Source organism: Aplidium turbinatum, chromosome 8 (genome assembly GCF_918807975.1).
Source record: "Aplidium turbinatum chromosome 8, kaAplTurb1.1, whole genome shotgun sequence".
NCBI lineage: Eukaryota > Metazoa > Chordata > Ascidiacea > Aplousobranchia > Polyclinidae > Aplidium > Aplidium turbinatum.
Genome location: NC_137479.1, coordinates 25,303,818 through 25,318,606, shown reverse-complemented (window position 1 = coordinate 25,318,606; position 14,789 = coordinate 25,303,818). Strand labels below are relative to the sequence as shown.

Sequence of the window (14,789 nt, the reverse complement as noted above, 5' to 3'; positions counted from 1 at the left end):
AAATGGATTATATCAATTGATATAGCCTACAGATAAAATTCATTGCTCTTTCGCTTTTGAAGAATACTTACTTGCACTGGAGTGTAGACGCCCGTCCATTTGTACAACGTTGAATAAACGTTTGCTGTGAGTGTAGTGAGACTGCCCGAGCTTCCCACAGGAGAGGAAAGGGGCAAAGCGAGGATAGGGGTCAGATAGACCAAGTAAATAACCCCATTAGATTCGAATGAGTGAAACCACACGCCGTTTGACCTTGGAAAGATTTGAGAAGGTGCTAGGAGAGGTGGGTAAGTATCGGATGGAACCAGAGGCATTGCTGTATCTGTAAATAAAATATACAAATTTAAACCAAAGATAAGATGACGTGTTTATTTGCAGATTGGGGAATGCTTTTCGCCATTTTTCACGACGTTAGAATTATTAATTATTTTCATCTTTCTGTTTTCTTTAACTTTGCAAGTAATGGCCTACGTAACGAGAAAACCAGATAACGCTTTTAGGCACATCAGTACAGGATGAGTTTAATATTAATAGTTTTCTGTAGATTCTATTTGAATAAGGACCTTCTGATGATCTCCCTTTTAAGGTGAAACAGGCTGTAGTGTTTTAGAAAGTAATAACTATATTTGATGTAATTTTCTCTGTTTGGCTTTTTTGCTTGGTATTGAGCACTTTTTGTAGGATTAATAGTATTTATTTTTTAGTTTTCTGTAGAAATATAAACTATACAATATTCTATTCAACGTGATGTGCCTGACACCTAACAGAAAATCGAAGCAAAAAATACGAAACATGATGTAATCGATTCTTGATTCAAACGTTGCAAACTTTCTTTGATAACGCAGGTAAGTTGTATCTTGAGTAAGCCTAGATTTTCTCCATACCCTGAGTTGTCTTGACATCCACAGTGACGAAGCCAAGAGCACCTTGCCGACGTACGACATCAACTTGCAACAACTTGTCCGTGTCTTCGGATATTCGGTAGTTTCGGCTTTCGTTTCTGTCCATGTAAATAAAATATGTAGTTTCGTATGCAACATACTGAAAGTATCATAGAAAGTGTCTACGAGAATGACAAGTTGTGTTTTATCACTTAGTTGAATTAAGATTATGATGTGATAAAGGTCTTTCACTTGTTTAGACAGTAAAAATTCGCTTATTTCCGTTAAAAGGGATCGCATTTATGAAAAAAATCTTTACATTTCGCCTTACAGGCACTAGGGATTTAGGCACACACCCACGCGTCCCATCTAAAAAGTTCCCGAAACTCCCGGTTGACTTATTTACATATGAAAGCATAAGGTTTATATCGACATGGCATTTTATGGTATCTTATAACTATGCGAGCTGGAAATTACCGTAAGCCAGACGGAAAGACTTGAAATTCCCCGTAAGGAGCATCGTTCTCTCTTATGACGATCTCAGTAGAAGTGGCAGTGTTATCCAAGGTGGCGCCATTTTCTGGGTCGTGTAGAGTAACAAGGAATCTCTCTTCCAACTCCGCAGCATCATCAGCCACAGCCGATATCTCGATCACCTGCAACAGATCATTTACTAGTATTATGATAATCATTGAACAATCATCATCATCATTTGTTTAGAAAGCAGCGTACTTCCAGGCTGAGAACGCACTAAAACAGCGAACAATTGCGATTCGCTAACCATAACGGTGTAGCTTCCACGCTAGCCATTAAGGCTATCCGATCAACTAAATAATTTTCGGCAGCTGATAGACAACTGTGTTTCGCCAATGAGGCTTGGCACGTCAGTATCGCACCACTAATTCTGTCACAGACTATCCACCACCGCCTTTACCAGTCAATTGCTTTTTTTTCTGGCAGATTACAGCTCATTTATTGTGAAGCCAGAACAAAAACAAGCTAAGTAAATTTTTGTCGGCTAATAGTATGATGCAGTGTTGAAAACTGGATTGTCAGCACACGTATGCTTTCCAACAGACAATTTTTTGCATCCCACTTGTCGAAAAACGTTTCTAACAAAGATACAAACACACCAAAACAATGTTACAAGCCACTTTACCCCAAACGAATTTCCATTTTCAATTACGACATAACCATCAGCAGGTGTGAGGTCGCTAACATGTGAATCAATAAAGTCACCGCTGGATGAGATTTGCTGAACTTTGTAACGAACGCTAACTTGACCAAACACGCCATCTGGCGGACTGCGCTTGACGTAAAGTTCTGCTTTGCTTGAAGTGATGCTGAAAAAGGATGCCACAATGATAAATTTAAGTTACACAAGTTGTTTTTTAAATATATCAAAGTAAATCGAAAACATAGCATTAGAAAATCTTAACAGCTAATAAAAATAAAACTTATATTTTTTATGTAGTTAACCATTGGATATCGAAGCTGGAGAGATGCTTTAGCACAGGCGTCTACTGTTCAGAAGGAAACATTTCATTATCAATTACCTTTTCATATTAAAATTGAAATTGCGTCACTAGAGACTTTGCTGGAAGTCAACATCTTTTTATCAAAAACATGACTTGGAGTGTAAAATTCGACTTACTTTGGACCAGCAGGCTCATCTAAAGTTATTTCAAAGTCATTGTCGAAAGACAATTTTCCATGCGCATCGTCATTGGATTGTATGGTCACAGTAACAGATGTTAAATTTCCCAACTCCAAGCCAGGCGAGGGGCTATCAAGCAACACTTGAAAAGACTCGTTTCCCTCTGGTATATCGTCGTCTACGATGGTGATGTCATAAAGAACACTGTCTTGGCTGTCAGCAAGAGTCACGGTCTAAAATAAAAATAACACTGTTGCAATGTTCTTAGGTTTGTTGCAGGGGAGATGTGGGACCTATGGATACAATGGGACCAATGGAACATCGGATTATTTAGTCCCCTGTAAAATGTAAAAAAAAATTTTCGATTGCGAAACACAAATTCCATAACTATTTCAAATCAAAACCAGAATAGTGGAGATTTCTTTTATTTACTATGAGTAGCATTGGTGTAATTTGATAGGTGGAAACAAGCATTTTTGCTCTCTATATGTAAGGATTTTTCTTTAGTCCTAGTAAACATATACCCATAAGTTGTAGCGCATTGACAAGTAAAAGTATTAAGCATAAGGTGAATATATGTTTAGCACACCCAAGCTGAGCTTACACAAGTTAAAAATGTCGTTTTCTCCTTTATTGACTATGTGAGACCAATCGAACAAACTAGCGCTTTATCGGACCCTTGTCTTTCAGGTTTTACCTACTTTAAGCCAAATAAAGCAAAAAGGGTCTATTGCCTGAACAATTGCAGAAAACGGTAACTCATAATATGAGTTTAGGAAGTCTGCATTGTGCATTTTTTTGTATTTCTTTTATTTTTATTTAAAATGTTCAAAAACAAGACTTGGTATATGGCTGTAATGTTTTGTTTGGTAAACATGTTTTGCAAATGATGAAAACTTTAAAATTTCCAGATTGCATTTTTTACAGCAGTGATTAAATACTGTTCCAAACATCCCATTAGGTGTTCCATTGCTGACACATGGATGAGACCTTTGGAACAATTGACAACTTTTTAAAACTTTCTTTTCATACACTATTAAACTAAAAAAATTGAAAATTAATTAGTTGTGGAGGTAGGTTAGTCCCACAACAATGTAGAAAAAAAATGGCAAATTTTAATTTAATTTGTAGACATGGTTGCCAATTAACAAAAACAGTTCCATGGGTCCTACACTTCCCCTACCAGTGGATATAGAACACGATTTTTCGTTTCAATCAAAGTTATGACTTTACCACCGGTTGGCAGGAGTAGTCTTCCTCAACCTTTGCTTGGTTGTTCTGCGGGTAAACGAAGACGGTGACTTGTCCGTAGGTGCCCCTTTTTCTGATAATGCGTAGTGTGACGACTGAACCCTGCAATGAGAAAAAGGTTATGAGACTCATCACACAACTCTATGTGTTAGTCGTATGCGCTATTGTTAAAACCCAATTCTTCCTACCTCGGTTGTGAGCACATTGGAACTTGAGTCGTCAAATGACACAACTCCTTTGGTTCCATCGTTGGCGTCAATCACTACCTGGGCCAATGAACTACTCTCATCTGATAAGTAAAGCAGTTGTGAGACAAAAGGACAAACGATAGCCAACTTTAACGCCTCAGCAGCACTAACTGGATGCTTTTGGATGATAATAACTAAATGGATGATAACTGTCAGCGTACTTTATGAGACGACAATAATATGCTCAGATTTGAAAAAAAGACTGATTTTAATCAGTCAACACTTACAAAACGGTAGTGTGAATGTTTTTCTTAAAAACTCTGCTAAAAATGACAAAAAACGCAAACCATGCAGCAATATACAACACAGTATAAGAATCAAAAGTTTCACAAAAATAACTTTAAAAATCTTTCCGTTTTTAAATATATGGTGACTTCTAACACGCTCACAGAAGTGGATGACAACATCTGTCAAAACTTTTTCTCACCAATTTTTGGTGGGAGCAACGGCGTGACGTCATATCCGTCGGGTCCAATAAGACGAGCGTACGTCAGATTGACGTAAAATATCTCCATTAACTCTGGTACATCATCATCAACAATTTGCATTTCGATTGCTGCTGATGTCTTTCCATCATCAAAAGTGACGTAATTAGATAAGGGATACGTAAAATCAGATCCAGGCGTGGCAACGTCTATATCAGGATTGATAGTGCTCAAGATTTCTTGAAAAAAAAAAGAATTGAAAGATTTAGATTGAAATGATACATGCTGGAAGTGCTTAAGCAAAGACTAATCTAAATGAACTTTTTAAAAACTGTTTTGTGCAAATCCTAACCTTGAATGAACATGGATTCAGACCTATCCAACACCTTGAAACTCGAAAGCATAGGCTACACCAAATTAGCAAAATAAACAGGGGGAAAAATTTTTATACATCAACAACGCAGCTTTGAACACAAGTATTATGAAGTAGATCAATTATGGTATTGTAGTAGAAGTTGGTTTTTAATATATGACAAGATATCATAGCGAATTGTCTTGCCGCTGTTCATATATTCTAATGACCGTGTCTCGTCAAAGTTTCTTCCTATTTCATGAATGAAATGTTTTTCAAAATTGTAGGGGCACTGGTGAGATCCAGAAAACTAAATTTGCTCTCTATCACTATTGATGCTTCCATGGTGAAGTGCCAATACACTGTTTCTTTATGTGAGCATTATCAAAATATTACACACGTTTAGTGATCAAAATTTTATTGCAATCACCTGATATGATGTCATAATAAACACGAACGGTACCGATGGATCCGAACTGTCGCGAAATTACGATTTCTAACTTTTCATCGTTCTCTTTGATGTTAATTCTTTGAAACGTTGGAGCGAATCGAAAGATGCCGTGGGGGTCGTCGCTTTCTTGAATAGAAATCTCAGATGCTGATGACTGAGGGTTAAGGATTGCAGCCCCAGAAGATGCAATATCTGTAACGTAAAGAAAATACTGTAATGATAAATCTAAATCCTTGTGAGCTGCCTTATAGTCAATTAGTCATTTGTTCCGACTACTTGAAGCAAAAATGTGCAAATGTCAACTTGACAATAATGTAACTTTGTGAGAAAATTAATTTTCTTGTGTCATAAACTGATTGATAGCAAAGTAATTAGGTTAAAAAGCATTAATTAGATGATACAAAAAGTATCAAAGCAAAATAGAAGGTCTGCCGCACAGCGTTGTGCCAGAGCGAAAAGAAGTAACCAACTAAATATAAAGAAAGATACTAACAACAATCAATCATCACAATGATAATAACAGCTTGGTTATAAAGTAAAGAATTATTTTGAGAGATGTTCTTGTTACATATGGAAATCAAACCAGAGTGGTGTTACATAACAAAACCTGTAAGTGAAAGAGCACCGTCTCAAATGTTCTATTCCACGAGTTTGGTAGCGACTTTCTAGGGTAAAGTATTTCTACATACTTTCAAGGTTTACTGAAAACACATTTATACTGTATATAAATAAAATGACCCGTGCCTGATGTTTCAACTTGGTTGAGCACGATCCTATATTCTTCTTTACTCTCAGGTATGTCGTCAGAGTTGATTTGTATCTTCAGTTGAGCCTCAAACTGGCCAGACTCAAACGTGATCACTCCTTGGGTGACGTTCAACCCATTTGTGATGTCATTATCGCCGACGCTTTCTCCATGCCACGATACGTGACACCTTCCTAGGGCTGGTTCGCTTCTTGACAAATGAAGAGTGATAGATTCTCCTGAAAATGTAAGTTAGGTAATTCAAAGAAATTTAAAGCAAAGTTTAGAAAAATGCAGTGAGTTTCATTTTAGCTGGTAAAGCCTATCTTTACCTTCTTGGCCAATTACAGATCTTGAATTAGACTTGAAACCAATGATTCCACCTACAACATCATTTGCCAGTATAGTGACGACGGAGTGATCTTGCTCGTCGTTGAGAACCGCACCGTTAGTGGGATTGGACAGACGGATGTTGATGGACTCACTTGGTTCAGGAGTCGAGTCATCTATGATGCTCAAACTTATTTCTGCAAAAAAAAGATGGAACGTAACATTTATAAAGGCATCACAACCAGACATTATGCCATGCTTTTTTCGAGATACAATACTGCATCCAGTTTTTATGGATATCACCACTTGTGTTTTAGTCAAGAATAAAGCTATTCGTGCGAGAGTTGCAAATAGAATTCCCTACAAAATACTTTACAATATAGAGCTCAAGTCAAACATTGAACTTCAGATGTACAATACACTAAAAAAACTGCAAGTATCCAGCAAGAAAAAACAAATGCATGCTTTACATAATTTAAAGAATAGAAAACCAACTTTTGATAGTTTCTCCATGGGAAAATTTGAGAGTTGCATCATCTCCTATGAAGTCATTGTTACGTGATGCTGTTCCACCAGTAACTGACCAATCCACTGTGACGTCACCAATGCTTCCACCTGAAAATATTCATTCAGGCAACTAAAATAAACTTGTTAACTTATCACGTAAAAAGCAACAAAAAGAAATAATCATGAAATAGCAATATGCAAAAGATATTAAATTGAGCAACAAATAACTGGAAGCGAAATAATCATAATATCTCAGACAGCAAAATCCGTTATTTTTACGGACTTTGACGGACTTTGCTGTCGGAGAAAGCTTCAGCAAAATCCGTCAAGTTACAGCTACCTTTTCTTTCGACCAACAATTCCACAGATAATTTATCTTTCTCCTCAACTTCAATCGGATCACTTGGATTGGATGAAGATCCTTGAGTCCTCAGCACAAACATACCATAGGGATGATCATTTTCTTCAATGGTGATGCGAGTCGTTGAAGGAGAACGAATTCGAGGAAGATTGGAAGACAAAGGTTCAAAATCGACCATTATGACATCTAAGATTGCGACCTAAAATATGTTAACCTTGAATCAATCACGTAATGGTATACTGTATATCAGGAGCGGCCAATCAACTGCAGCTCGTTGAATGTGGCACCTTAAACTTACACATCACAATATAATTTTTTTCTTTCCTTGCAATAAATATATTGGCAACACAACACTAGTGTCAATTATACCATTTGCAAGTTTTTTAAAAGTAGTATTATTGCAACCAACACAGAATTGTTGTTTTATAAATCTTTGCCAAGAAAAATATCGTTGTCGAATACCTAATTACAAAGTTTTTGATAGCAAGTAAATAAAATCTTATTTTTGACGTTTTTGTGTTGCGGCTCTTTAAAAATAGACTCTTACGACATGCAGCACGAGCATGAAGCACGTGGCCACTGCTGGTATATATCATATAACGAATGAAAATATCTTTAAATCATTCAGAAATTGCCGATTCTACAGTAACAGCAGAAAGTTCTGAAGTTACCAACTAGAAAAACCTAAATGTTAGAAAAACATCCCAGACAGCAAAAATCGGATTTTGTTGTCTTGGATGGCATTACAATACTCTACTTTAAAGTATTCGCTCAGTTCTGGTTCATTATCATCTTGTATTGTGATGTTGATAAAAGCCGATTGTTGTCCGGGATGTAACAACACAGAAGCACCAGATTGTGGTATAAAGTCTATTCCAGATCTGGCTTGAGAATTGTATAAGATGCTCGTCTAAACAATAAGCGTAAAACATGATCAGAAAATCTGAGTCTTTTGTAAGTACTGTAGTCAAACTATTTTGTTGCTAGTTTGTCAACATTCTAAGTTCAATCAGTTTGTTGCCACAACAAAAACTCTCATGAAATTAAAAATAAATAAAGTTCATAATTATAAAATTTTACTTTAAAAACAAGTAACAAACGTGTTTCTATCATGCAACATTGCAAGCATCGCTTACAGTTTTGATATGAGCCTGCTACAATAATAATTAATTTTATAATTCATAACTTGCTGCAGTGACAAGCAGGCCGGAAAGTCACCAGGCCGCAGTTACTGTATAAGAGGCTTAATTCGCTTTCAAGAGTTGGTCATGAAATAAGCTATGTTTAGTTGTTTACAAACCTGAGTTAAGTTTTTCTCATACAAAGAATATCTACTGGCTAGTTGGGATGGCGTCAGAGTGACGTCATCACTCGTGTATGTAATGTATCCACGTTCCAACGAATCACCAGTTGTCCATTTGCAACTATAAGACATTTCTTGGTATAGAAAGGCTTGACAAACTCTCTCACGCAGACATTCTTCCGCACACGTGACCAAGGGATTGTCAGAAGATATGATATCAACTGATTGAAACACAACAGTTGATTCTAAAACAAAAATGCAAATTATTGAAATTTCTATGGACGACAATAAACATCTAAAGCCAAAATCTATTCTAGAACATGATGTATACCAATGTTGTCCACAATGCGAGGTGTCACATATCTTGTTATCAGGTTTTCTTCGTTTTCCAGCATTTCTGTCACAAGATCAATTTCGGATGTGCTATATATGACCCTCACAGTTCCATAAAGGCCCCCACTGTAAACATAAATCTATTAAAAATTTTGAATAAAATAACTCTAAAATGATTGAATTATAGCCTAAGTAAACATAAGTTATACAAATATAGGTGAATTTTTATATTTTAAGAACATAGTTTATATACTCTTAAACAACTTTATTCTATTGAAAGCATACTAAGTAGAATTTGTCTAATTTGTCATTTCGCCTTACTCGTCACATTTTTGTCGGCTCCGGTTGCATAGTTCTAAGGTTAACCTGTTTGCATAATTCGTCAGTTCGCCTAACTCGTCACTGCATTCTAATTCCCTTGAGATGAAGAATTAGGCGAATTCTATTGTGGTATAAATTTAACAAGCATTGATGTAAAGTTAAAAAAGGGCGTTCGGTTTAGCTTTTAACTTGAACACACCTTCGATTTGCAATAACAGTGACGAAGTTATTGCTGGTTTCTTCATGCGCAAGGTAAGCGTGATTTTGCAAGCTCACATCCCCGTATGGCCTGTCGTTGGCAGGTACTAGCACTTGGACTTCATTTCGGTCGGGATTGATTCGCCCGCGATGACCAGGTGATATATCTTCCAATCTGACCACCACTAGTTCATCATCTTCTGGGATGTCATCGGGAAGTATCTGACGTTGAAGATAGGTTTAGGACTTTTAACACAATTCATTGTTAGGCATTTATTATCACCCTTAGATAAAAATCAAAAATCTCATTAACAGTATCCAGTTGTCCTTGCAAGTTCAATTGATATTCCTCGACAATCTTGTACATTCTGTGTGTAGGTAAAGGTAAAGGTGAGTCCCATACTTGAATCCAAGCATCGGGGGATGAGAAGATAAGGTTCTCATTATACTAATCCATCGGCACTAACGAGAGTAGGGTGGCCAGTTCCTTTCTCTCGGCCGCCTTTACTTCAGCAACTACGCCCACCCAATTTATTACACCCTTGGTAGAGGTGGGCGGTGTTTGTCAACTACCAGCATAAGCCGGGAGTCGAACCAGGATTTCATGATTGGAAAGCGAGTGCCTTACCCGCTGCGCCATCCCACCACTCTGTGTGTAGACTAGCCTGCATATTAAAAAAATAAATGGTTTAATTTCTTAAATATGTAAAAATGTACATTTGTACAATGTACACTTCTTTCTTGATAAACTACCTTGATTGTAAAGTGTTTGGTTACTTCTCCGGTGGTAAAATATATTAGCCCTTCAAGGTTATCAACATCGCGATTAGATCGTGCCGCATATTCTCCTTGGCCGTTCCCTCCCTCGGCTGCAGATGAAGCCGGACTGACGTCAACCTTCCATTTGAGGCTAACAACACTTCGGTCTCCATTTCGTCTGTGGACAGTAAAAGTGACCGGGGTACGTTGACCACTGGCCGGTTCCTCAACCCTATCTTTGTCAACGGATAATTCTGAAAGGAACAAAACAATGCAACAACAAGAGTAAATCTAGATTGACGAAACCGTAATTCCTAGTTGAGAAAAATGCCTGAAAATGAGCAAATTATAAGTTTAAAGTGGTGCAAATTGGAACCCAAATTAAAGCATATCTCAGTTCATTGATTTAAGTTTAAAGTGGTGCAAATTGGAACCCAAATTAAAGCATATCTCAGTTCATTGATTTAAGTTTAAAGTGGTGCAAATTGGAACCCAAATTAAAGCATATCTCAGTTCATTGATTTAAGTTTAAAGTGGTGCAAATTGGAACCCAAATTAATGCATATCTCAGTTCATTGATTTAAGTTTAAAGTGGTGCAAATTGGAACCCAAATTAATGCATATCTCAGTTCATTGATCTGATTGTTAGGACAATAACTATTCATTCAAATAACAATGACTATAACTTACCAAATAAGCCATACGGATCATCTGATTCGTTGATCGTCACTCTGCATGTATCTTCATCGCCCACTCTAGCACCTCCAGTGACGCTATCGGGCAATAATTCAATCAAAAAATCTTCTTCAATTTCAGGAGTGATATCATTGACAATGTAGATTGGAACAAACTTGCTTGACTCTCCATCTAACAAAGTGACCTGAAAAAAGGGAAAAGTCGCAGTTTGAAACTTTTATCACAAGGCTGTGAAGTCAGATCTTGAAACATCCGACTCTAACTTTCTCCACGTCAAAATTTTTCGACTTCAACTACGCAGCATTTTGATAGAGAAAAAGGGAGTCGACCTTTCTTTACATTCCACGAACGATATGAAATCCTAATTCATATCTACTGATCGAAATACTTTTTTATTACACGTAAATACTAACTTTACCTCCGAAGAAACAACATTGTAATCTTCGTTTGCGGTTGCTGAGTTCGGGATGACATTGAATCTCACTGTGACATCACCAAACGTGCCAAGTCTTCGGACTACGTTTACAAAACCTTTCATTTCGTCATTCTTCTGAAAACTTTTTGTGGCATTGACCGCGTCACTGTCTTCGTCTACTTTAACCGATGACGAACTAAGCTCAAGAATCCCATGCGGATTATCGTTTTCCACAATCGAAACTTCCGTCATAATGGCGCGTCCCGTTCCCAGCCGTGGAGAGTTTGGAACTGAAATTTCACTAGTTAGTTTTATGATTTTTGTTACTTTTCTAGTGCACTGTTGTATGACATGTATTGACAAAACAACGTTTCATACGATGAGTTGCTAAATACCTTCGACTCCTGATGATACCATTTCAGTGGACAAGAGCTCAACAAAGAAAATCTCATTTGTTTCAGGAATGTCATCATCAAACAAGTTGACTGACACATTGACAGTAGTAACATTTTCATCAATTAAAACACTGTCCATTACTTGTTGGAAGTCTTGGCCTGATACAGCAACCCTAAAATATACGCCAGTGGTAATAAACTGGTGTTTTCATGCTGCACAAAAGACGAGTTGCGTTTAGGTCTGAACAACCCACGTAGTTTCAACATGGCGGTGTAGAGACAAAATCGAGTGTTCTGTGTTATCCCAGTATTCTACATGTTGTCGTAATGGACGCAAAATAAAACATTATTATTATTATTACAAAAAATTAACTGCAACAAACTTGTGAGTTTTGCAAGCTCTCTGTGGGAAATGATCTTACGTTTCACTGTACCCATACCTACCGATAGAAGAACAAACAATATATCGGAATACCCCCTGAAAGATCACAGATTTATAGACTAGATGTCTATCTAGTCTAGATATCTCTGTGAAAGACTATACTGGCATGATAATATCTTGCATCAAAGTTATCTCAAAAGCATAGTAGCCTACCCAATTTAAGTAGATTATGCTTTGATTCATTTCTATGAGAAAAAAATACATATAAAAACATAGCTTGGTTTTATGTCACTTTTATTTTCTAATTTTATAACACTTTTATGCAGATCGTTCGTTATTTTTGTATATTAGTGTTGACAAGGGTTATTCATTATTGCATGTGTGTATCAAGGTGTGTATTGCGTGTGTTTATCCAGGTGGCCATATGTGTATGTATTGTATATCGATGTGTGATTTCGCTAACAATGTAGCTTACCCTTGGGACAAAGAGCTATTGACGAATGTGTCCATTGTTGTGTAATAGACTCGTATTGTGCCTGCCAACCCTTCAGAGCGTCGTATCGTTAGCGTCACATTTTTATTTTCCTCTCTCGCGGAGATTGATATTGGATCAAAGATGACCACACCACGAGGGTCGTCGTTAGCCAATACGGTAAGAGTGCACGTTTTGACTGCTCCCAAAGCACCTTGAGTCACCTACAAAAATGCAAACATGATATGACTAACTATAAGAGTCTTAGTGTTTCCCTCCTTCAGCTCTAACTTTGCATTGGATTGTATGCAATTGTCGTTTACATCATTAAGTTGAACACAAATTGAAAAGATTTTTATCATTTTTATTATTGTTATAAAGTTCTCTGGTTATAATGCCTATTGTGGTTGTTCTTTTACGTTGTTTTTCTTTTATATTTTGTGATAGTACAGTAGTAAACCAATTTACAATTTCACTTTCAATCCTTACTTGGACCAGATCAATTTTAAAATCTTCATCAAATTCCGGAACATGATCAGCCAGCACATTTATGAAGATATCATCAGTGGTTTGGCCTTCTATGAAATGGAGTTGGCCTTGGTTGGGTGAAAGGTCATCAGATGCGTTGTGACGTATCTGCCAATCAATTGTCGTTTCTCCAAGATGACCACCACTTCGAAGGACCTAAAATAATGTCTGTATTCTTTTTGGAATATTTTTTTTTCCTTTTCCAAGGGCAAATTGCTTGTTTGCAAAGAAACAAGTCAAAAATAAACTACAATTGATCTGTGGGTTTAATATGTTGAAATAGAGTAAAAACTTGGAGATTCCATCGTTCAGTCACAGCTTGGAATGAGTTTTACATTTCTAAAAGAGACGTGTAGAAACTATTTTTTGAAGTTAAGTGGAGATAGAATAAGAAATAATCTGTATCATTGTTGCCATGTTCAATGGCACTTTAATGAAAATTAAAATAAAATCAAATACCTGCAGCCGAACAGTGCTAGTGCCAGCATCAGGCTCTTCCATTTGTCGTGATGATTGGTTGAAGTTGAAAACGCCAAAGGCATTGTCTGAAGGGTCTATGATTATTTTCACTCTTGAAGCGTTGTTGAAACTTGCTGAAATAAAAACGTTTGTTGAATATGTACTGTAGGCCTACTTACTGCCATAAAGCATGGACTTCTAAATATTAGAATCTGGACTAGAAACCGACTTTACGAAGTGTACAACAGTTGGCCAAAAAGTTACCAGTGCTTATTTTAGTGCTTTTTCAGTTGCTGCCCCACCCCTTCTCGTACAGTACCAGCACTGTACGAATTAGGGATATTCGCTAAGGGAGGTTTTTTGATACCTTAGTAACTAACCCTAAACTTGGCTGTTGGCCAACTGTTGGCCCACTGTTGTACCAACTGTTTGGCCAACTGTTGTACACTGCGTAAAGTCGGTTTCCAGTCCAGATTCTACTATTTAGAAGTCCATGCATAAAGCCATCCGATTGTTCAATTTAAGAATTAAAAAGACTTTGTCTGTGTTACGTTGCATAGCCAGATAAGTAATTTTAAGGAGGCATAAACAGTTTGGGCAGTCCCGAAACCCTTTTGGCAGTTATTTTTTCGAATTCCTTTAACTACGTCCTTGATTATGTGCTGCACTACAAACGTGACTCAAAATCTATATATAGCTTTGAACAATACACAAAAAATTCAAAGAAATAAACTTGAAGAAAATATTTTTAATTTTCAAACCAATTCCATCAAACCGGTAGGAGCACAATACGTTAACGGAATTCAAATCATGTTCACCTCCTCCAGTAGCAGTGGTTAGTTCGACATAAAAGTACTTCTCCAACTCTGACACATCATCATCCACCAAAGTCAACGTCAACGATGCATAGCCTTGCCCGTCATCAAAGCTCAGTGTTCCGGCAGAAGACTGAAACGAAGTTTTATGAGAAATAAGTTCAGTTTCGATCTGTGGTTTCGATGAGGCATATAAGCTGTACGGTTACAAGGCAGAATTGCAAGCTTCTCTTAATGAATGACTGTTAAGAAGCACGAATGGAGGTTATAGTTTTATTTATTGTCACTTACAATTTTACTAGATTATTGCCCGACTTTTCTCCTTGCGTTACGCAAGCAAGACCACAATAGGAACCGTGAGCCTTCGGTTTGACCCGACCTGGAATCGATATCAGATTTTCCAGCACCAGAGCCAAAGGTGAAACCACTCGGCCACTGAGCTGGTCTCGAATAGAGGTATCTTTGCACAGCTCTTCGACCAGAAGCAAATGAACGATGAGGCTAG

At 37.2% G+C, this 14,789-nt stretch overlaps 1 protein-coding gene across 1 annotated transcript in view; it reads right to left on the bottom strand.

The window, feature by feature from the left end:
- The window catches only part of LOC145775126 (adhesion G-protein coupled receptor V1-like), a 53,305-nt gene that overhangs the window by 34,065 nt on the left and 4,451 nt on the right, over positions 1 to 14,789 (bottom strand). Inside the window, exons 8-32 of the mRNA XM_082586338.1 lie at positions 14,288 to 14,417; positions 13,470 to 13,603; positions 12,972 to 13,166; positions 12,486 to 12,706; positions 11,629 to 11,801; positions 11,237 to 11,523; positions 10,813 to 11,002; positions 10,117 to 10,376; positions 9,365 to 9,585; positions 8,843 to 8,970; positions 8,509 to 8,756; positions 7,966 to 8,118; positions 7,188 to 7,407; positions 6,836 to 6,955; positions 6,343 to 6,537; positions 6,010 to 6,249; positions 5,245 to 5,457; positions 4,465 to 4,701; positions 3,978 to 4,078; positions 3,772 to 3,891; positions 2,536 to 2,771; positions 2,041 to 2,224; positions 1,359 to 1,537; positions 885 to 1,000; positions 72 to 322 (exon numbers count right to left, since the gene is read on the bottom strand). Coding sequence (XP_082442464.1) covers positions 72 to 322; positions 885 to 1,000; positions 1,359 to 1,537; positions 2,041 to 2,224; positions 2,536 to 2,771; positions 3,772 to 3,891; positions 3,978 to 4,078; positions 4,465 to 4,701; positions 5,245 to 5,457; positions 6,010 to 6,249; positions 6,343 to 6,537; positions 6,836 to 6,955; positions 7,188 to 7,407; positions 7,966 to 8,118; positions 8,509 to 8,756; positions 8,843 to 8,970; positions 9,365 to 9,585; positions 10,117 to 10,376; positions 10,813 to 11,002; positions 11,237 to 11,523; positions 11,629 to 11,801; positions 12,486 to 12,706; positions 12,972 to 13,166; positions 13,470 to 13,603; positions 14,288 to 14,417 — 4,752 coding nt within the window. The remainder of the gene's footprint in view (positions 1 to 71; positions 323 to 884; positions 1,001 to 1,358; positions 1,538 to 2,040; positions 2,225 to 2,535; positions 2,772 to 3,771; positions 3,892 to 3,977; positions 4,079 to 4,464; positions 4,702 to 5,244; positions 5,458 to 6,009; positions 6,250 to 6,342; positions 6,538 to 6,835; positions 6,956 to 7,187; positions 7,408 to 7,965; positions 8,119 to 8,508; positions 8,757 to 8,842; positions 8,971 to 9,364; positions 9,586 to 10,116; positions 10,377 to 10,812; positions 11,003 to 11,236; positions 11,524 to 11,628; positions 11,802 to 12,485; positions 12,707 to 12,971; positions 13,167 to 13,469; positions 13,604 to 14,287; positions 14,418 to 14,789) is intronic.